This window comes from Martes martes, assembly GCF_963455335.1.
Source record: "Martes martes genome assembly, chromosome: 8".
Classification (NCBI taxonomy): domain Eukaryota; kingdom Metazoa; phylum Chordata; class Mammalia; order Carnivora; family Mustelidae; genus Martes; species Martes martes.
Genome location: NC_137895.1, coordinates 129,958,961 through 129,982,202, shown reverse-complemented (window position 1 = coordinate 129,982,202; position 23,242 = coordinate 129,958,961). Strand labels below are relative to the sequence as shown.

The window sequence follows — 23,242 nt, the reverse complement described above, 5'->3', positions numbered from 1 at the left end:
GTAACTGGACTTCTACTAGTGATCTCTGTAGTCCATACATATGTCAAATTGTAATGGCATATACCTGAATGTCATAATAATGTTACATACCAATTTTACCTCAATTAAAAAAAAAGTATGGGGGAAAAAGAACCCTCTGAAAAAATGGGTAATTAACTTAAATTAGGTCACCAGACCCTTCTGCCATTAGGCATACTCTGATGGGAGGATTTGAGATATTGTTAAGGCAAATGAAAGTTTGTGTAATCACACTAGTTTTATTAGAAATACTACATTTCTGGTGATCTTGGCTGTAAGTAAACTTTAAATAAAAGCAGAACTTACCATTAACGGTAAGTTAATGATGGGTCTTTATGGGTCTGGTGTTTACAGTTGTGGAGAGATGCTCGTTTAAATCTTTGGACATGACCACATGCTTGGTGAAGAAAAATGTCACAAAGTCATCTGATCACTTAATTATTTGATTTTTTTTAACCATTATTAGGTATGTATCTGATAGCTGTCATAGAAAATATATTTATTATAAATGTATTCCTAATTTTGTTTACATACCTTTTTTAATGATACACACGTGTGTATTGACATGTGAGAAAAATGTGACTTTCTTTTTCCGGTGAATTCTGCCACCATCTAACGTGCATCTTTTTAGCTGTGTGTTGCCATTGTAGAATGCTTTCCTACACCGATGCCAGTTTCTTAGAAGGAAAGTCATAAAAAGGTGTTCAAAGTAACCATTTGTGCCTGATGTTCTTATAAAGCAACATTCAGTTAATTTGCTTCTGAACATCCATAAGTGAAGAATTTCTGGATCCTTTTTGAAATTGTTTCCTAATCTTATGCCAGAATGTTGGTTCTCTTTGTACTAAGTGCAGTCCTAGTACGTGAAGACCTTGGAGTAACAGATCTTTCCTCCATTAGTTTATCTTAGCACTAGGTAAGGAATATGACTAATTTCGGAGTTTAATTTTTCTCTTTTTTTGTCATTATGGCTGAGTTCCTTTACCATAGTAGTGTAATAAAGGATCGTGAAACTAAAAGCCAGATGACCCGGGTTTCAGTTTTCTCATTTATATGAGATTTTTGTATTCACTTAATCTCAGTGGAGCCCACCTTCTTCATGGGGTATTAGAAAGACAAAGTGAGATGAGCAGATGCTATCAAGGGGCAAAAACAAATCATATTCAAATACAAGGCATTATAATGGAAAGAAGATATTTGTATTTTTCATCGTGTCGAAGAGGTTAAAGACTTGAAAAATCCTTAAATGGTGCTGAAAACTGGAGAGGTTGTGTCTGATAGAAAATTTTTCCCAAGTCAGGAGTGTTTGTAAGATGAGGGGCATGGTGTCTGTTCCTCTTGCCTCGTACCTTTAATTTTTGTGTAATTGTTTTCACTTTTTCCGGATAAATGTCCTTATTTCTGCTCCCTTTCCTACCACCCAGTGCACACCTTTACCCACAGGTACTTTTTTTTTGTTTTCCTTCAAAGGGAGCTACCATTAAGAAAGACGAGCAGACTGGAGCCATCGTTGTGGCTAGAATCATGAGAGGAGGCGCTGCGGATAGAAGTGGTAAGGATTTAAAAAAAGAGAGTGTGGGACGCCTGGGTGGCTTAGTTGGTTAAGCGGCTGCCTTTGGCTCAGGTCATGATCCCAGCGTCCTGGGATCGAGTCCCACATCGGGCTCCTTGCTCCGCAGGGAGCCTGCTTCTCCCTCTGCCACTCTGTCTGCCTGTGCTCACTCTCTCTCTCTCTCTCTCTCTCTCTCTCTCTGACAAGTAAATAAATAAAAAATCTTTAAAAAAAAAAAGAGAGAGAGAGAGAAGTGGTAAGGGTTTCAACACCAGCCACGTGGACAAGTCATGTTGCATTTCATGGGCAACATTTCCAACATGTAATTGAGAGGACAACGATCTTTTGATGGAATACATCAAAATAGTAAGATACTTTGCTCTGTGTTGAACTGTGGAAACCTGTTGAAATACATGATACATCTCACTCGACTTTACAATCTCAGTTTACATGGGCTTCCAGAGTGATATTAGGGTCTGTTTCAAGTGTTCCTGATTCGAAAAGAACGACTGCATGTGTGCAGCCTTTAAGACAAGATAAAAATTCTTTTGTTAGATGAATATAATACACGTTTCTAGACAAAGGCCGGGCTGCTGATGTCATTTCTTTGGCAGCATTATCACGTGGTAGTCTTTGATTCTTTGCTGTTTAGAGGCACAGAATCTGAAACCAGAGAAGCCTAAAGGTCTCCTCGAATGTATTCAGGGCACCAAACAATGCTCGGAGTATGGACACAGTTGAGAATTGCAGTTCTTTCGTAGGTAACTCTGCTAATTTACCCAATTTGCTACTTCTCAGGTCTTATACATGTTGGTGATGAACTTAGGGAAGTGAATGGGATTCCAGTCGAGGATAAAAGGCCTGAGGAAATAATTCAGATTTTGGTAAGCTGAAAATGTATTTTAAACTTGCAATAAAAATGAAATTGAATTAGTATGTTTCAGACTTGGTTACAAATGCAGAATTTGGATTTAGCTGTCCAGAGCTGTAATCCCAGCTTTATTACTTAATCCCTGTATGTCCTTGGAAAATACCTTACTCTTTGCATTGTGTCAGTGTTTTCATTTACAGAATGAGAGCAAGAAGAGGTAAATACCTCATGGCAGTGTTTTGAGGATTGAATGACTAATGTATATAAAGAGTTTATTTCAGGGCCTGTCTCAAATAGGCACTTAAGAGACGGCATCTACTCTGTTATTCTTGATGAATTTTTCTTTTCCCTTCTCCCATGGACATGGGCAGACTCTTGGCTTTACTTTCGAGGTATCCAAAACAGTGAAACTGATTTAGATGCCTTGTGAAATCTAAAACAGAGCAAAATTATTTTAGGCCTTGACAGTATTAATTCTCCAGTTCATTTGTAAGGATAAAATGAGGGAGACTTGTCGCTTTTAATGTATGAAAACGTAAACATACAGAAAAAGAGTTTAGTATCTTCAAGCAGACCACCGTATATATGAATATTTAGTGTGTGATTAAGATGGCATTTTAAATCCATGGGAGAACCAGGAAATCACTTCATAAATGGTACTGGATACATTGATGATTACTTTATAAAAAAGAAAGTCCCTGTTTTACACTATACCCAAAACAAATCCCAATGAATTAAATATTTTAAAAAGTCAAAAAGTAAAGGAAGACTTTTTAAACTTGATGTGAAATTCAAATAGAAAGATAACTGAGGTGATGGCAGGAATTGAAAACTTTCTGTATAGAAAAAGATGCCATATGTTACCTGAAAGACACATGACACTTAGGAAAAATATTGTCCATATATATGATAAGAGGTATTTTAATGCGTAAAGAGTTCACAAAAATCAGAGAAAAAATATTTATAGAAAGATTTACAAAAGAAAACATGATGTCTGAAAAATACTGGATTAGAGGGATTTGAAAGCCTGATAATGGCTAGAGTCTAGGCATGTAGTCCTACTCATATGTTTCCAGTGGTGGGATGAATTTAGTAGATCCTTATGAGATGTCTGTCTACCATTAGAATTTTAAATTTGCATACCCTTTAATCAAGAAGTTCAGTTGTTGGGAATTAACCCATGGGAAATAATTTGGCAAGCATATTATATGAGCAAGATTGTAAACAATACTTAGAAATAGCAAGAGGGTTGCACTGATTGACTAATCATTCATCCACATGATGGCAATCACAATGGCTGGTAGACCTATACGACTTTTAATCCTAGTAATTCTTACAGTGGTTGAGCGCTTAATGATAGTATTCTAAGGGCTTTGAACACATTAACACACACACACACCACACATTGTAGAATGGGAAGAGAGTATAGAGAAGACTTGCTTTCTTTCCCCATTGCAGTTCAGTATTATATGAATTCTTAATAAGATTTGACAGTTGTTTTATGATGAGTAATAACAGTGATATTACCTGTTTGAAATCACTCCTGCTCTAAAATTCTGATACTTACACTGTTAAAGCCCCTTTTTACTGGAGTCTCTCTCTCCTGGTGCTGCTTCCTTACATTTGCAAGAGCTGATTTCTATGCGGCTTTTCCCAGCTGGGCTTTCAGGTACTTCCACTGGTAAATGGAAGTTGGCTGTGGCCCATGGACGTTGACAAACAATACAAATCAGGGCCTCCTCTCAGCTCCCCCCAGAACAGAGCCCTAGTTTACTATAGTGCACCTCAGAGATAGCTACCCAGTCTCCCTTGTCTCTCTCTCTCTCTCTCTCTCTCCCCCTCCTTCTCCTTCCTCTCCTCTGCCTGATCTCATCTTCCTCTTTTCTTTTTTCCCTCCTTCCTCTCCAATATGTGCCAGATACTTAGAGCTTTCGTGGAGCTTAGAATTTAGCAGGGATAACAGATACTAAGAAATAATCATATAAATGATTACTTCATATGGTTAGGAGAAATGCTAGAAAGAGAGAAACAGAGAAAGACATGAAAGGGTATGAAAGGGACATCTGCTCTGGTCTGAGATGGTTGCTTGCTTTAATTAAATTAATAGTTAATCTTTTTGTCTTTTAATTAACCTATTACATTTGGCATTTTACTCACTAACCAGGGTATAATAGCAGTGAATTTTTTTTTCTGCTGAGCATTGTAGCTAATGTGTGTGTGTGTGTGTGTGTGTGTGTATTATGTAGTGAATCATACAACTGCATTGCTGACAGTACAGGTATTTTGTTCCTAAAAACATGGATGCCAATACTAAAATGTATCATCTGAACTTTGCACATCATCCTTAATATTGTCTGTATCAGGTAGTCTGCAGATTCCGTGTTTCTGTTTTAAAGTAGCTCAGCGTGGATAGGGATAGATTTTGAAAGTGCACTGGAGGTCAAGTGCATTTAGTGTTTCGTGTTTTTTAACTTACTTGAGCTCGAGTGCTTTCTCATATTGCAAGAATTTCTACAAAAATAGTTTTCTCAGTTTGGTTTATCTAAGAGTAGAAACCTCAGGCTTATAAATTTTGAGCATCATTCCCTTTCCTACCTATTTTGCCTTCCTTCTCCTGGGATCTAGAAGTTCTCTGATAAGTCTTTCTTCTGTTACCAGGCTCAGTCTCAGGGAGCAATTACATTTAAGATTATACCCAGCATCAAAGAGGAGACTCCATCTAAAGAAGGAAAGGTAATCATTCCTTAAAAATCCTTTTTTGCCTTTGTTTTTGTTTTTTTGGCGGTGGGGGGTGCTAATGTTTCCCCATCCTCTTTGTCACAGTGAATTCATTTTCATATTCTCTTTTTGAGAAAAAAAAATCGTTCTTTTTTGGGGGGACACCTGGGTGGCTCAGTTGGTTAAGCATCTGTCTTCGGCTCGGGTCTTGATCCCAGAGTCCTAGGCTCATGTCCCGCAACGGGCTCTCTGCTCAGCAGGGAGCCTACTTCTCCCTCTGCCTTGCCCCCTCCCCCTTGATGCTCTCAGGCTCTCTCTCTCTCTCACAAATAAATACATAAAATCTTTTTTAAAAAATAAAAAAAGTATCCTTTTTTCTTTAAAAAAAGACGTATCCTTAAAGAAGAATCTTGGCCCTTTCCCATTTATTTATTTTTTTAAATATTTATTCCTTTTAAATGAAACTCTCTTCCAGATGTTTATCAAAGCCCTCTTTGACTATGACCCTAACGAGGATAAAGCAATTCCCTGTAAGGAAGCTGGGCTTTCTTTCAAAAAGGGAGATATTCTTCAGATTATGAGCCAAGATGATGCAACGTGGTGGCAGGCAAGGCACGCGGACGATGCCAGTCCCAGGGCAGGCTTGATTCCCTCAAAGCATTTCCAGGAAAGGTGAGCTGCTGGCACGCGGATAGTGGTCTCTCTTCAAATGACCTTTTGTTCTCTGCAAAATAGCACTGGAGGAGAGTTGTGATAAAAGGCGCACTAAAACCTTGCTTTAGAATCCTTTATCCCTCAGGTTTGGATTTCTGTTTTGTCTAACTAAGGATGAATAATGACCAAAAATAATATGACAGGACCCGGTCATATTCGGTTTTTGTTATGAAGCAAATGGAAAAATAGCACATTAATATCTGAAACTGTATTGATGTGAAAGATGGGGGGGGAAGAAGAGTGATTTTGGAGTGGGGATGATTTATAAAAATTTGAAAAGGAGAGGATTTATTTTTTAATTTGAATAGATTGCATTGTGTTCATTTTTCCCCCTGGCTTCTCGTTCCCCCCTCCCTTGGGACTTTTAATATTTTGGTGTTATATTAATCTTGGATCTGTACTGAAAATTGATAGGCATTGACCTTCTTTTTCCCCCAGGAGATTGGCTCTGAGACGACCAGAAATACTAGTTCAGCCCTTGAAAGTTTCCAACAGGAAATCATGTAAGTTTGTTCATAAAAATGCAGAGTAACCAAATCTCGCTGTTTATTTTTGACTATTAAAGCAGGTGTTTGTGGGAGAACGAGAGCTCGTGGTGCCTTGTGATAGCTTTCGGATCATCATTTCACGGCAACCAAACAAATAAGAAACTCACAGTAGAATATTTAAGTGAATCTTTTGAAGAAAGAGGGTGTTTGTGGTGGTTTGTAGTAAACCCGTGACTCACCCTTTAAGAAGCTAACTAGCAAGGCTACCCTCCTTGACTTCTGAACGTGGGTGTTCTTGTAAATGTCACCTCAAATGCAACGCTTTTATTCCTCCAAAGCTAGAAGGTTCGGGTAAGACACTTCTTGGTAAAACCAGGGGAAGAAAATCTACTACTTTCCTGGGCACAAAGGCAGTTGGGCCTACGAAGAGTTGTTCTTGTTCTTGTTAGCTCCTTGCTTATCCAGAAATCAGAGTAACTCTGACCTTCAACTCGCCTGTTTGGAGTTGTTACAAGACGGGATTAAAACAAAACAAGTGCAGGAAAAGGATGAGGTAGGGTTACTGAGAAGAAGATAGTGTGGATTTGGCTGCATCCTTTTCCTCCCTTCACACTCCTGTCCTCTCAGCTTCTCTTCTACACCCACCCCCTCACCCCTGCCGAGTCCCCATCCCATAAATTTCCTCCTCCATCTCCCTAAACATTTCATGGTTCTAGGTATTTTTAGGAGTAAAAAAAAAAAAGCCTTTTGTTTTCAGTACAGAGATTGTACATTAAAAGACGAACGCACACGTAAAATGGTGCTGGAATCTTACCCCAACATCTGGTTTTAGTATTGTCGCATTTTTCACATCTCCTGTTATTTCTGTCAGTTTGTCGACGCGTATCGCGCAGGAATTACAGTTTAAGAGAGCCAAACTACGGTCGAGCATAGTATAAATCTTCACAAGCAAGCGGATACTTCAGGTGGAGCGCCGATTCAAAAGCCTGCTTGTTCCTGCTCCGTTGAGTCTGGGCAGAAGGAAAACCCCCTTGTCATAGAATGCCGCATGGCTTGTGACATCGGAAAGTGTACAGATTAACCAGAGGGTTGCATCATTCCTAAGTGCGATGAGTTTTCGCTGGCAGAGCCTCCGCGGCGGCCACCTCCCTCGCTCTTGGAGGGATTTCTAAATTGGGGTCCTGCAGGCTTCTTGCACATTTGGTGCCTGGGGGTTACAATGTGTGTAACACGAGAAGGAAATCAGTGTGATTCTATTCAAATCTGAATCCTACTCCTAATTTGTTTGAGTCTTAGGCCACTTAGAGATGTCCAGTTGGTAGAATTGTGAATTTTCATTTATTTGTTTTTATAAATGTGTTTCTTAAAAAAAAAAAAAAACCCTACATAAAATGTGTATATTGTCTTTCTAACAGCTCTCCTGAAACTAGTTTCAGTATAAATGCGTGTGAATGTCAGAGGGAGTATTTGTGGGCTTTTAATTATAATGGGCAATGTTTGTCTGTTAATATGCGGAGTTTTTATGTGGTAATCTTTAATATTTGACTCTGAGAAATATTTATTCCAAAATTACTAACATGTCATTATCTGGATGTTTTAGGGTTTTTTGTTTTCTGTTTGTTTTTTGTTTTGTTTTGCTTCTGCTGCCTCTTGAAGACCGTTTAGGAATGTTTACTATGCCCATCCACACTTCCTTCCTTTCCTTCTTTTCTATATATATATTTTTAATTAGCCTTAATTCACGGATATTCATGTATTGGTGATTCTCATATATGGATGTTCTCTATTTTTAAATAAAAACAGATCGGGTCAATATTAGCTAGGTCACTAATGTATAGTAAATATGGCCTTATTCAGAGAGACAGTCTGTGTCTGTGAAGCTTAAATAGAAAGTTAGTGCTTTTGTTGTCAAAGAATCAAAGTTCCATTTGAAGTTTTTCTTTTAATGTTTTCTCCTAAACCCCTGAACTCCAAAGTTATGCAAAAATTATTATACTGGTTTTGAATATTTTTAAGGTCATTTAAAAGCACTTTGTTCTGTAATCTGTGTATCTGATAGTGATTCTTTCCTTGTAAACTGTAAAGGCCATCTAACCCAACACTTTCTGGACTTCAACATTTGGTATCTAGATTTTTAGGATAGGACATCCATCTTGTCCTTTGCTAAACTACAGAATAACATTATGAAGAAAAACAGAAAGTTAACATAAAATCTTTTATTTATATGACTTTGAATAATAATTCATAGACTAGGTTTTAAGAAACGTTTCTAACTTAATGTAAATATTTTAAAGGGAAATAATTCTGTCATGCTGGTGTTTTATAAATTTATTATAAAATAGTAATATTGATAATTTTCGGCACTAAATTTTACAAGTGCGCTTAAAACCTAGGAGATTGTGTTAAACAGTGAATTTAGAATAATGACTTCAATCAGATTATAATATGTATTATATTAGCCACTTAACTTCTTTCACAGAATAATTGCTTGCATTACTGTGGTCTTACTCTTTATTTGACTCACAGTATATCATCATAACTCAAGTTCGCATGGAGGAAAAGCTCTGGAAATTTAAGGGTTCAGTCAATGTCAAGATCAAAGTCAGAAAGGACTGGAGAAGGCATTTATGTGGACTCGAGCTGTAGATCCTGACTCCGTGGTAGATAAAGACAGGAGCCATAAAACTGACATCTTCAGGCTTTACAACTGGCATCCTTATGCCAAACTGTGGTATTTATCTTAGATGCTTGGTTATTTCCTCCCCTCAAGAATTTTGGCATATCTGATACAGATTGAGAAAATAGGCTTCTCAAACAAAATAATCTGCCTCTTGTAATTAAACATTCCTAAAAAATATGAACTCTTAAAACTAAAGCGTAAGTGAATCTTAGAAGCTTGGTAGAGGGACTCTTCCCCACTTCCTCCTGTTGTGTCAAAGAGTAGCCAACCCAACAAAGAAATTGATAATAGAATTCTGTGTTCCCTCCCTTTCTCCTTCATCCGATGAGAGGCTCTCACATAATGGATTTACCTTAGTAATAGAGACAGAACAGCCTAGAAGTCTGATCAGTTCTCTTTGACATGACCGACTTTTAGATTTTTACATGAAAGACACAGGTTAAGTGTTTTGGAAATGAGTTTAAAGCCTATTTTATGTCTTAAGTAATGTATAGAAGTTTTAAGGACAGCCATTTGGCAGCTTGCAATTTTTGTGTCGATATTATTGAAAGTACTCTATGATTTTTCTGCCAAAAGCTTATTTTTTTATAGTTCAGTTGCATATATAAAGCAATATGATCTCACTTAACCTTCAAAAAGAAATATGATTTTCTTTGATTAATTAAAATGCTGTTTGTTCCCTTTCTGTTGAAATTAAACTTTATAAGTTTTTGTCTTCCTAATAATACAAACATTAATAACTTTGACTTAAACAATATATAACATTTTAAATCTAGTTTACAGGGTATTCAGAAAAGCCTCCTCATATTCAAGTAGTGTATGTTATAGGAGAAGATTCCAGTATGATTTTTATTTATGGTGCTTAGTTTCTTTTTTTAGTTATCAAACTATAAATACCTTAAAAGATCTCATGCCGCTGATTGAATAATATCCATTAAAAATTTTTTCTTTTACAAAACAGTTCTTACAGAATTTTTGTAATTAAAAAAAATCCTGAAGGTATGATTTTTTTTTTTAAAGATTTGAAGGTAAAAATACAAAGTATTGTATCTTAGAATCTGTTTTAACCAATTGTGGCTGCTGTCGTGTGGGTACAAGAGAAAATATTTAACTGGAGCCAGAGGTGTCCATTCAAGCAGCATATAACCAAGTCCATTCAAAGACAAGCATTTCGTGGGTTGGAGATCACAATCTACCAACAGTACAGTTTAAACGCGGAATGAACAAATGAATTCGCTCTTCATGGTGTCAGTATTTTGGAAGGCCAAGCCTTTGAGAATAATGTATATATGATGTTCCAGGTTGTTACAACTATTCAAACTGAGTAAGCTCCTTTCTCCTGGCATTTTAAACAGTAATTTTTTTTTTAAAAGATCTATTTATTTATTTATTTATTTATTTGACAGACAAAGATCACAAGTAGGCAGACAGGCAGGTGGAGAGAGAGGAGGAAGCAGGCTCCCTGCTGAGCAGAGAGCCCAGTCCGATGCAGGGCTTGATCCCAGGACCCGGGGATCCTGACCTGAGCCGAAGGCAGAGCCTTTAACCCACTGAGCCACCCAGGCACCCCTTAAACAGTAATTATTTAGTGTGCTCATATATAAAGTTAATTCAGAAATTAACAAGTAGGTTGCTTATGTTCTTATATTAAATTTGTATGCCTAAAACTCTGTCAAATATTTCTTAATATTGGTGGGATTTTGTGTTAACAGAAACATAGGGGGTTTTAAAAAATACTGAAAGTAGGTACCCCCCCCCCCAATATTTACTGATATTCTTTGGGAAATGCCAAAGTTCAGAGTTTGTGTGCACAGAGGTGCAGATGAACTGGGATGTAAATTGTATGTCTGACTGTTTATGTCAGGAGATGGTTGAGGTGATAGCCTAATTATTATTGCTCACTTTTCATCTCAGTCGACTGTGTTCTTCTTATATAAATTGAAGATATTCTTTCTAGAACACTCTCAGAAGGTATGGCTTTTCGCTTTTCCATATGAAAGGTTCTAAGCCATACTGTCTCTTGCCTTTATCTTGGGAACCCAATGCTATGCAGGTAAGAAAGGGCTGATTAACTATTAAGGGTGTACTCTGTGGTCATGGGTTATTGCAGACTTTTAGGGAAGATTGATGTGGGTAGAGGGAGGCAGAAGAAAGCACAGCTTTGACCCCGTAAATGCGATCACACACCTATATAGACACAATTTCTCCAACTGCCCAGAGTATCTGACGTTGCCCCGCTCAGAGGAGCTGGCGGCCAGCAGCATGGAGAATTTCCCCCTGCCCTGTTGCGTGGGGCTCATCGATTCCTCTCCCAAAGCTTCTCCACTCCGTTCTCTGAAGACAGCCACAGTTACTCTCTGTGACCTTCTTGGCCTCTCTTCTGTGGTTTTGTAGTTTCCCCATCTTGCTCATCAGTGCTTGAAGATGTGGAGAGTGAACTCTTTTTAGGCCGGGGAGGGTCAAGCTTTGGGGAAAGAGACAAGAGGCTGGTGTGCTGGGAGGGTATGGAGAGTAGACAGGAAGCTTGAAATTAACGGACTTCATTCGACCTCCCCACCAACTTGTATTTCCTAGCATACAGCTAGAGTAAATAATAAGTGATTTTGGCGTGACAGTATAGCACGGTACTTAAAAACGCAAACTCTGAAGCCAGATCGTGTGGGTCCCCGTTCCAGAGTGCTTCATTTCTCTGTCCCTCCGATTGCCACCTGTGACACGGAGGGAACAGTACTGGCTTCATGGAGCGGTGCGAGAATTCAACGCGTTTATGCATTTAGTGTACACAGAACAGTGCCTTTGTTAAGAATATAGTTCAGAATCATACAATTGTCCCAAATGTCTCCGAAATCAACCTTTTCTATGTTTTCCTCTTTGTTCAGACTTGCTAAGTGTAAGGAAAAGTGTTCTTTGCTTTTCCTTGTGGCTGTCCATGAAGCATGTTGCTGGCTTGGAGATAGATATGCATGTGGGTTATCGCACAAAAAAATAGCATTCTCTTCCTACTTAGAGCATGGAGGAGACACTCTTCTGAGAATGCACACAGCATATTCACCACCTTTTATTAGAATAGGAAACATGCCGTACTATTTGTGACATGGAGATGTTTGTTTTTATTGTGGGTTGACCATGGTGTTTTAATTTTTGGTCTTATGCGCGTGTGTGTGTGTGCGTGAGTGCGCGCACGTGTGTGTGAGAGACGTGGCTTTTTAATCAGATGATAAAATCTGATGGACTTGACACTGGTTCTTTAATCAGGGCGCAACACTCAGTCAATCCTGTTTTTCCTTCAGAAAATATACCTTCTGTTTAATAACCCGCTTCGTGGTGGGGTGTCTGCGATTGCAGACTCTGCTTGTATTATTTTTCCTAAGCCTGGTTGCTTGGCTTGGCTAATCCGTATCACATAGTTTAGTGTTCGTTTTCCGCTAATTTGTTTTAGATGTCCGTGGCATTTCAAAGCTACGAAGGTAATGAGTGTAAATAAATTCACAGCTTGGGTGATTCTCAATACGAGCCCAAATAATAACGATTTGCTTGTCATTTTTGTGAATTATGTTCAGATAGATCCAATCCAGTTGGAGGACCCATAGGTATTTGAAAAAGAAAAATACAGTGGTGGTGCACACTCTCTCCTAAGTGTTTTCTTTGACTGCCACTCTGTAGTTTGGAGAGAGAAGTGAGCAGGAAACTGTCCCGATCAGCCCTATTCATTCTCCAAAGTCTCGTAGCAAAATATGTTCTACCTTGACTTGTGGTTCGACTTTGTTTATATTAAATTGCCAGTTCTTTTTCCACCTTTAACTGAAGGTGAGTGTCCTCAGTCACACGGAACTCTTAAATTTCTTTCCTATTAGTAACAATTAGTGATTTTTAGAATTATTTTTAAAAACACCTCTTATCAAATGCTGTAGCCAGAATGAAGTAAAGGGCTCTTCCTGACTCATTTCATATGTGTAATAAATTGATAATACTGTTAAATTTACAGGGTATTGAGACGTTTTAAGGGCATTTTAAGGGTTGTTTCTAAATATATATCCTAAGTGTTAAACAGATTAGTTTATAAACAGAAATGTCCTATGAAAATAATCCCCCATTGAAAGTATTACTTTGGAAAAATTTTTTCCTTATTATATTTTTCCCATTTGGGCATTTAATAAGCTGAATGAAGGCTTTGCGCTTTTACTGCTTTAGTGTACGTATTCTTTTCAGACCAGGACTACAGTGCAGTCTAAAACGTAGTTTATCATGAATTCTGTTTGTTGACTAATAATTTTGAAATATTTAAAATACATTTCTTTTTCCCCTTTGGCTTTTCTAAGATGAGGAAACAGTTGAGTGTGGTAGGTAGATTTTTTTTTTCTCCCTCAGATGCATCTTCTTCCTACTTTTAATTGTATTTTCTGCACATTTAATCATTTCCTTTCTCATTTTCTTTGTGCTTCTCAGAGGAAATTAAAGGTACATGTATAAAAGCCTCCCTGCCCCAGTCTACTAATTTTATTTAGTACAACGATGTGTGGGTTAAATTGAATATAGCAAGTAGTTTATAGAAGATTATTATATATCCAAGCTTCCATCTTGATGTTGCAGTACCAAAACTCATGGTTGGACTCAGTTTGAGAACTGTACTGTTTTTGCTTCATATAGCAGAAATAAGGAAAGTAGTCTGATAGTACATTGTTTTTGTCTCTGTCGGTAGTCTCAATGTTATTCAGATCTGTCAGCATCCTTATTTTAACATAAGGATGTCAGGAGAATCTTCTCAACTATTTGATTTCGGCACATGCTGTGCTGATAGTTCCAGAAGCATATTTATGTGAAGATAAGAGACCTATAATAATAAGTACCCACTTCTTCAATTAAATTTTTAAGATATGCATAACCCAGTTTTCACTTAACTCCAAGGAATAATTAATAACACATCACTTATTTTAAAATGTTTTCATCCGTTCATTTTTTTCAAAAACCAAACAAAAAGAGAAATAATATGCCTTTATTCCTTCCCAACACAGTATTTCTTTCCCTCCAAAGCAAGGATGTATCTTAATCTCAACGTCTTTGTCTAATCTAAAGTCAGTGCTATATTTTACATATTATCAAAGAGCCCGATTTACAAAAATAAATTGACTTTGGGGGATCAAGTGTTGTAATTTTCTTAACTACGGAAAGTATAAACAGTGCAGGCAGATCTTTTACAATTTTCTTGGAACTGCATCAAGGAACCCCTGAAGGAGGCTGAAACACAAAATTGCATGATGTCTTAAAACATCACTTGAAGCTTAAATGTAAAACAAAACGTTTTATGTTTAAGAGTGGCGTTGTGAGGGCTGTTCTATGCTGTGCTTTACATAATTGTTTTAAGTAATTTATTTTTTGCATCTGCGGCTGGGCTTCTAACTGTTCTGCTTTATTTCTTGGCTTTTGTTCTGTATGCTTTTATACTCCATCCAGAAGATGCTGAATATGCTGGTAACCACAGTGGAACGTATATAGGTGAGCAATTGGTCGTGGAAGAGGATTTCTTTCTTTCTGTTGCTTTCTCCAAAACCAGGATGTTGTTTTACCTTAAGTGAGCGTATTTGCATTAGCATGCTCTGGGGTTCGGTGGGGGTGGGGTGGGGTGGGGTGTGTAGCATGAACCTTTATGTTAAACAGGCTCCATGGCTTGAACATAAAGGAATTCATAGTGTGCTTTCATGTTGTTGTTCCCAGAAGCTTCCCGGATGCTCTGTTTTTGTAAATCATTAATCTGTTTTTGGGTAGAAGAGGAAGAGCGTTTGTGGCGAAGTCATTTGACTCAGTTTACCGTGTCAGCACTGTTCTCAGTTATCTGGTTAGCTGTTAACTAGCCAAAGCTAAACAACTTCTTCCGACATTTTTGGTTTTGTTTCCTGATGATGGGTTAATCACATGGCGCCTCTCTATGTAACCATTGACTGAACATCCCCAAGTATAATGAAGCCTGTGATTGCTGTGCTGGTCTGTTTCACCAGGAAACATTCCCAGAGTGGCCGAGGGATGTTATAAACCAAAGCCAAGGTATCTAGAAGCTGTGAAAGGCATCAGAATTCTCATCAGCTGCCTCCCACTTCAGACCTTCCCCACCCTTGCCATGACCATGTCCCCACCTGTACGAGTGATGGGTCATAGCATAGAAACACAGTTTGAGAGAGAACCGCTTAACCTCCTTATTTTTAGATTCGTATTTACGTATATGATATCTGTTGGTTATTGAAGAACTTGGCCAGATGTAATATTTGGTATTTAATATATACTCTCTCTACTCCTGTAAGATTGGTGGGGATTTTTTCCCCACTTTACAGAAAGGAAACTGAGCGTCAGAAAATTGACAGGAATGATCTCCAAACCTACAGGTAGAGAATGGGGCCTCCCACTTTCACATTCACATCTGTGCACATATGAAGCCTATACTTTGACAGTATGCTGCCCTTTTGTATTGCATTCTACAAAACAAACTCCATGCAGAAATCTAGAGTATTCTAGTTTTTAGGCTAGAAAAACGATAATCGGATGGTCAAGGAGAGGTTAAACTTCCATTAATTACTCATTTCAGAACAGTACAGTGTGCCAGATACTCTATATATCGATTAACACACCTCTCCTTACACCCTCAGAAACTTTGTTTTTTATTTTTTGAAACTGTTTGCATTTTATTTATTTTTAATTAACACAGGACGTATTATTTGTTTCAGGGGTACAGGTCAGTGATTCATCAGTCTTACACAATTCACAGCACTCATCATAGCACGTACCCTCCCCAGTGTCCATCCCCCAGTTACCCCATTCCTCCCATGCCCCTCCCCTCTCGCAACCCTCAGTTTGTTTCCTGAGATTAAGAGTCTCTTATGGTTTGTCTCCCTCTCTGGTTTTGTCTTGTTTCATTTTTCCCTCCCTTCCCCTATGATCCTCTGCCTTGTTTCTCAAGTTCCTCATATCAGTGAGATCTTATGTTAATGTCTTTCTCTAATTGACTTATTTCACTCAGCATAATACCCTCTAGTTCCATCCATGTCATTGCAAATGGCAAGATTTTGTGTTTTCTTTTGGTGGATGCATAATATTCCAGTGTGTGTGGAATCATCCAGAATTCATTTACCTTTATCCATTCATCTGTTGATGGACATCTGGGTTCTTTCCATAGTTTGGCTATTGCCGACATTGCTGCTGTAAACATTCAGGTGCACGTGCCCCTTTGAATCACTCACTACATTGTATCATTGGGGTAAATACCCAGTAGTGCAGTTGCTAGGTCATAGGGTAGCTCTATTTTCAACTTTGTGGGGAACCTCTATACTGTTTTCCAGAGTGGCTGCACCAGCTTGCATTCCTACCAACAGTGTAGGAGGGCTCCCCTTTCTCTGCACCCTCACCGGCATCTGTCGTTTCCTGTTAATTTTAGCCATTCTGACTGGTATGAGGTGGTATCTCACTGTGGTTTTGATTTGTATTTCCCTGATGCCGAGTGATATGGAGCACTTTGTCACGTTTCTGTTGGCCATTTGGATGTCTTCTTTGCAGAAATGTCTGCTCATGTCTTCTGCCCATTTCCTGATTTGATTATTTGTTCTTTGAGTGTTGAGTTTGATAAGTTCTTTATGGATTTTGGACACTAGCCTTTTATCTGATACATCATTTGCAAATATCTTCTCCCATTCTGTCGGTTGTCTTTTGGTTTTGTTGACTATTTCCTTTGTTGTGCAAAAGCTTTTGATCTTGATGAAATCCCAGTAGTTCATTTTTGTCCTTCCCTTGCCTTTGGCGATGTTTCTAGGAAGAAGTTGCTGTGGCTGAGGTTGAAGAGGTTGCTGCCTGTGTTCTCAAGGATTTGGATGGATTCCTGTCTCACATTGAGGTCTTTCATCCATCTGGAGTCTGTTTTTGTGTATGGTGTAAAGAAATGGTCCAGTTTCATTCTTCTGCATGTGACTGTCCAATTTTCCATACATCATTTGTTGAAGAGACTTTTTTCCATTGTACATTCTTTCCTGCTTTGTTGAAGATTAGTTGACCATAGAGTTGAGGGTCCATTTCTGTTTTCTCTGTTCGGTTCCATTGATCTTTGTTTCTGTTTTTTTTTGCCAGTACCATACTGTCTTGATGATTTCAGCTTTGTAATAGAGCTCGAAGTCCAGAATTGTGATGCCACCAGCCTTGATTTTCTTTTTCAACATTCTTCTGGCTGTTTGGGGTCTTTTCTGGTTCCATACAAATTTTAGGATTATTTGTTCCATTTCTTTGAAAAAAAAATTGATGGCGTTTGATATGGATTTTATTAAATGTGTAGATTGCTCTAGTTAACATAGACATTTTCACAATATTTTTTTTCTTCCAATCCATGAGCATGGAACATTTTCCCATTTTTTTGTGTCTTCCTCAATTTCTTTCATGAGTAGTCTGTAGTTTTCTGAGTATAGATTCTTTGCCTCTTCGGTTAGATTGATTCCTAGGTATCTTATGGTTTTGGGTGCAATTATAAGTGGGATTGACTCCTTAATTTCTCTTTCTTCTGTCTTGCTGTTGTGTATACAAATGCAACTGATTTCTGTGCGTTGATTTTATACCCTGACACTTCACTAAATTCCTGTACGAGTCCTAGCAGCTTTGGTATACCCTCAGAAACTTTAATGGCTTCAGGGGGCAAATGTTTCTTTTCCTGAGTCTGTGGTCAGCTGAGTGGTTCGTATGCTCTGTCATCTTGGTGAACCAGAGTGGTAGTTGGGCTGCTTTGGCGGGTGGGATGCTCACCTGAAGTAGAACTATTTCTGTGTCCTATAGTTTTTCATCCTCCAGTACACTCGCTTATAACACATCTCAGAGTTCCAGGGAGCAACAGAAAAAAACAATTTCCAGTATGTTAGTGCTGGTGAAGCTGATGTCCCATTGACCAAAACTAGTCTCCTGGCCAAGCCAGCATATGTGTTGAGGCGACTGTCCAGGATTGGATTCAGGGAGATGTGAAGAGATGGACTGACTTTACTGTAAGCTTCTACCTCTCTCTAAAATAGAGAGGTACCTACTCTCCCCGACTTCCAGGGTGTATACTGGGTCAGTTAAATGGCGAGTGTGTATCCGAGTAACTGTGGCTTAAAGCAGTATCTGATGAGAGTCACATAAATGCTATAATTCAGGGGTTGAGGGGACAGACCCCCAGCCTGACACAGTTAATGATCCAGTCCCACAAGGAATGACATGAGAACTGGGCACCAAGGGTTAGGTGGGATTATAGTTCAGCAGCAGGGCATGAAGGTAGAAGCAGTAACATGGAGAGAGGTGACTGTTGCAGAGCATATTTGAGATTGGGTGAGGTGATGCATGTACTCTTTGTTACATTCTCTGTTGCATTCTGGAACCCTGAGACCACAATATGGCCTGGCTTCCTGGAGGGTGAAAAATTATAGGAAAATGAGTTCTGGATGAAATGCCATTGGATCTGGCAAGAACTCCATTGTTATCTGGAGTCACTGATAACTGATAACTGTTTCTCAAACAGCTTTACTGGAAGCCAGATGGCAAGGTGTTAAAGAGTAAGAGTGGACAGGGAAAGGAAGATAGCGGTTGAGTTAAAAGCTGTTTTTATAGTTGAGAGTAGAAATATTTTAGTGGGACAGGGAAATGGGATCCATTCTGTAGACAGAGATGGTGAAACTGATGGTAAAGGACTGAATATCTTCATATTTTTTTTTTTTTTAGAACAGGGGTTAGGGGGAGCAGCAGGGGGAGAAAGAGAGAGAGAGAGAGAGAATCTTAAGCAAGCTCCATGGCTAACCTCAGAGCCTGACACGGGACTTGATTTTACAACCCTGAGATCATGACCTGAGCTGAAGTCAAGAGCCAGATGCTGAACTGAATATGCCATCCAGGTGTCCCGAGGTTTGAAAGTCATGAAATCAAAAGTAATTGGTTGACTAAAGCCCACAGCAGACTAGATTGGGTGGAATTGAGACAACAGGAGTGCTTTAGATTAGAGAACTTGGCATTAGCAGGGGAGATTAAACATGCAGATACACTATGACCCATAATAATTTTTTGGAAAAGGCAAAGAGGGCTTTGTGCTCCCAGGAGACCATACTGCAATACCTAGTTACAGAGGAAAGTAGGGCACCTTCTAGGTAAAATGGGAATATAATGAATCACCCAATAAATCATATCCAACCTGGTCGCACACCGACAAGCTTCAGGCCATGTTTGGACAAAAGATACGTATTTTTGTTAGTCCCACAAATTTTGTAAATTTTACATAAAAATTTCTGACTCCTTTGACAAAACAAAAGACTAAATGAGGGCTTCATTTCCCAGTGTTAATAACTAGCTGGAGTTGAGTTAGAACCAACTTTGTCACTGGAACCCAAGGTCTCTGGTTCCTCGCAGTCTCTACCCCTCATCGTCTTGCTTGCACTGACAGAGATGTTGGTAGACATTCTCCTAATGTCTGTGTTGGTGTTTGTTTTATAACAGGGAGGTATTTCTTGGTCTCCATGTTCTCCAGTGAGGGGAAATAAAAGTGACCAAAGAGTATTTCAGACAAATGTTATGACTATTTCCCCGAGGACTGATTTTTGTGCAAAATATATTTGTGTAAGGCAATTGATAAGATTTTTTCCACCTGTTCTGACTTCCGTAGGCTTTTGAATTTGCAAGCCCTGAGTACAGATTATAGCCATCCATTCCATTCAACTTCCACTCAGAGAGAAAATTGTCCTTTCCTGTGGCAAAGAGGAAAAACCCGGTCAGTGTGTTTTAATGGATGACGTCATGACAGCATTTCATTCTGACCTAAATGTTTATTCTGACACGTGTAGCAGGAGACTGCCATAGGTCCATGTATCTTAAAGTTCATTGAGCTAGGAGTTGAGAGTTAAGGGAGTCTAGCAAGGTGTCTGAGAAAAGCATACAACAAAAAAGACTTTGTTTTTAGAGAGATCACAAGTAGGCAGAGAGGCAGGCAGAGAGAGAGGGGGAAGCAGGCTCCCTGCTGAGCAGAGAGCCCGATGTGGGGCCCGATCCCAGGACCCCGAGACCATGACCCGAGCCGAAGGCAGAGGCCCAACCCACTGAGCCACCCAGGCGCCCCAAGACTTTGTTTTTAAAAAGAACATGAAAGAATAGGCTTCATAAACTAAGCATGTTTCTGGTAAGTTTCTTCTTTTCCAGGAACACTTCAAATTTAATGACCACAGATTCGAGACTGTCTTTTACGGGATAACCCAGTTTGATCATACTCTCTGGTTATTTTATATATAATTTAAAATTACATGATTAAATTATTATATTAGTACTTTGTTACATTATTACTTTGTTATAAATATTGAACAAATGGAATGTTATGTAGAATTCTGTTTTCCTCAAAAGCCAAATCCTCAAAATGCTTCTGGATCTTGTGGATTTTTTTTTTTTATGTTCAGTTAGCCAACATATAGTAATGAATCATCAAACACTACATCAAAAACGAATGATGTAGTGTTTGATGATTCATTACTTGCACATAACACCCAGTGGATTTTTATTTTTTATTTTTCTTTCTTTTCCAAGTTTGTATTTACATTCCAGCTAGTTAACATACAATGTAATAATAGTTTCAGGTGTACAGTATAGTGATTCAACACATACCTTATCCTGTGCTCGTCACAGCAAGTCCCCTCCTTAATCCCCGTCACCTGTTTCACCCATGCCCCGACTGCCTCCCTCTGGAAACCATCAGTGTATTCTCTGTCGTTAAGAGTGGATTTCTAAAAGAGGTCTCGTAAGTAATATGCTAACATAAATGACAAACTGTTTTATGGTAGAAGTATTATTTGGTATACAACCTTAAAATATACTATGAGTATAATGCTGTGACTTTATCTTGGTTTTTCTCCTTTTTCCCCCCTCAACTTATATCTTTGCCTTTTTTTTTCTATCATGTTCTTTATCTGTCTCTTGGTAGTTTGATGAACTCTTTCTTTGCTGTGAATATTAGTTCTCTCTCTGTTGGGCACATCTTTCTGTTCTTTTGATTGGGTTTTACCTTTATCTATTCCAAGATTCACAGCATATAGATATTTCAGTATTTATATTACCAGATCTATAAATTGTTTCTTTTTTGTCTTCTGAGTTTTCTTTTGTGTTCCCTGTACTAAAATTTTTAAAAATAATTCTCGTTTTTAATTTTTTAAAAGATTTTTATTTATTTATTTGAGAGAGAGTGAAAGTGGGATCACAGAGGGAGAAGGGAGAAGCAGACTCCCTGCTGACCAGAGAGCCGGATGCGGGGCTCAATCCCAGGACCCTGACTGAGATCAAGACCTGAGCCGAAGGCAGAGGCTTAACCCACTGAGCCACCCAGGCACCCCAAATATTTTTTTATTAAAATCACATATGCAGGGGCGCCTGGGTGGCTCAGTGGGTTGAGCCTCTGCCTTCGGCTCAGGTCATGATCTCAGGGTCCTGGGATCGAGCCCCGCATCAGGCTCTCTGCTCAGCAGGGAGCCTGCTTCCCCCTCTCCCTCTGCCTGCCGCTCTGCCTACTTGTGATCTCTCTCTCTGTCAAATAAATAAATAAAATATTTTTTAAAAAAGTCACATATGCACTAGGTTAAGTCTATGAAATTGCTTCATTGTCGTGTTCTGTAGGTCAGAAAACAACAGAATGTCAGCAGTTTCATATGGCTTTATTTAATAAATTGTTTGGAAAGTCAAACAGTATTTGCAAGTCTTGCAGCCCCAAACAAGTGTAGCTTTCCCTTTCCCTTCCCTTTCCAGTCCCACCTTTTCCCTTAAGAGACAACCACATTAGCTCTGGTTAGCTGTTTCTTCTGGTATGTACAGAATACGACTGTCCTATAATAATATTTCTGGATTTTTTTCTAATGTGTTTGGATGCCTATCATGTTCTAGACTGCTCTAGACACTGAAGTTTCAACAAAGATGAAAACAAATACCCTTTCATAGAGCTTCCATATTGGGGGTAGATTTGGACGAACAACTAGTAAATTATATAAGCTCTTAGGTGGTAATAAGTGCTAAGAAGTAAAGTAAAACAGGAATGGGGTGACGGAGGAGCTGGGGAAATAGGACATCAAATATCTCTAAGGTGGTTAATGAAGACCTTTTTGAAGTGGTTGTATTTAAGTTAAAAACCTGAGAAGGAGCCTCTTGAGGAATGAGAATTCCAAGGAATGGGACAAGCATGTGCAAAGGCCCTGAGACAGGACCCTGATGCCTCCAAGGATCAGTTAGGAGACCTGTGTGAATAGGGGAGAAATTGATGAGATTTGAGGTAATAGAATGGTTGTGGAGATGAAGGGGATGGGGGCGGGGGTTCTTGGGCTCTTATGTGTGAGATTTGAAAGCATTGAAGGGTTCTGAGCAGAGCAAAAACATGACCTGACATATTTTTAAGGAACACTCAGCTGGTCTGTTGAGAAGAGAGTATAAGGGAGCAAAGGCAGAAACATTTAGCTATGTGGGAATCCAGACAAGAAATGATTATGGCTTGAAACAAAATGTTCTCGGTGGGAGGTAGTGATAATAGGTGAGATTCTGAATACATTTCACCAGTAAGACAAGAGTTTGAGACAAGTTGGAAAGTCAAGGATGAGACACCATTTTGGGACTTAGTAACTGCAAGGGTGAAGTGACCATTTCCTGAGATGCAAGTAAGAGTTTGAGGAGGGGAAGATCAGGGAACCTGTTCAGGATATACTGAGTTTATGATACGTATGTAGAGGTGTTAAGTAGGCAACTGAGTAGGCAGCTTTGAGTTCAGGCTATTGATTTAGAAGTTGTCAGAGTTAGATCACATTTAAAGTTAGGAAGCTGGATGAGATCACCAGGGAGTGGGTGTTGATGTGGGCAAGAAAAGAACCCAAAGTGAAGTAGAAGAAAATGCACAGGTGTGATTCTTCTAGGAGCCAATAAAAGTAAAGTTTTAGGAAGGGAAAGAGTGATCAAATAAGATGAGGAAAGAGAACTGACCTTTGATTTGGCAGTGTGGAAGTTACCAGCAACCTTGCTAAACAGTTGGTGGCTTGGTTGGGTTGAAAAGCATTTGAGAAAATGTGAACACCCCTTGGTGATAAAAACTTAACCTAAGAATAGATGGGAATTTCTTCAACCTGATAAAGGGCTTACTATCCAACAGTTAACAGTGTACTTAATAACGAGAGACTGAGAACTTTCTCCTTAAGATCAGAAACCAGCAA

The 23,242-nt window shown here is 38.8% G+C and overlaps 1 protein-coding gene across 2 annotated transcripts in view; it reads left to right on the top strand.

Annotated features, from left to right (window-relative positions):
• MPP7 (MAGUK p55 scaffold protein 7) overlaps window positions 1-23,242 on the top strand; it is a 290,474-nt gene that overhangs the window by 204,446 nt on the left and 62,786 nt on the right. For both annotated transcript variants that reach the window (XM_080812558.1, XM_080812557.1), the window contains 5 exons: window positions 1,489-1,570; window positions 2,369-2,454; window positions 5,100-5,174; window positions 5,635-5,831; window positions 6,312-6,376. In XM_080812558.1, the coding sequence (XP_080668684.1) occupies window positions 1,489-1,570; window positions 2,369-2,454; window positions 5,100-5,174; window positions 5,635-5,831; window positions 6,312-6,376 (505 nt within the window). The remainder of the gene's footprint in view (window positions 1-1,488; window positions 1,571-2,368; window positions 2,455-5,099; window positions 5,175-5,634; window positions 5,832-6,311; window positions 6,377-23,242) is intronic.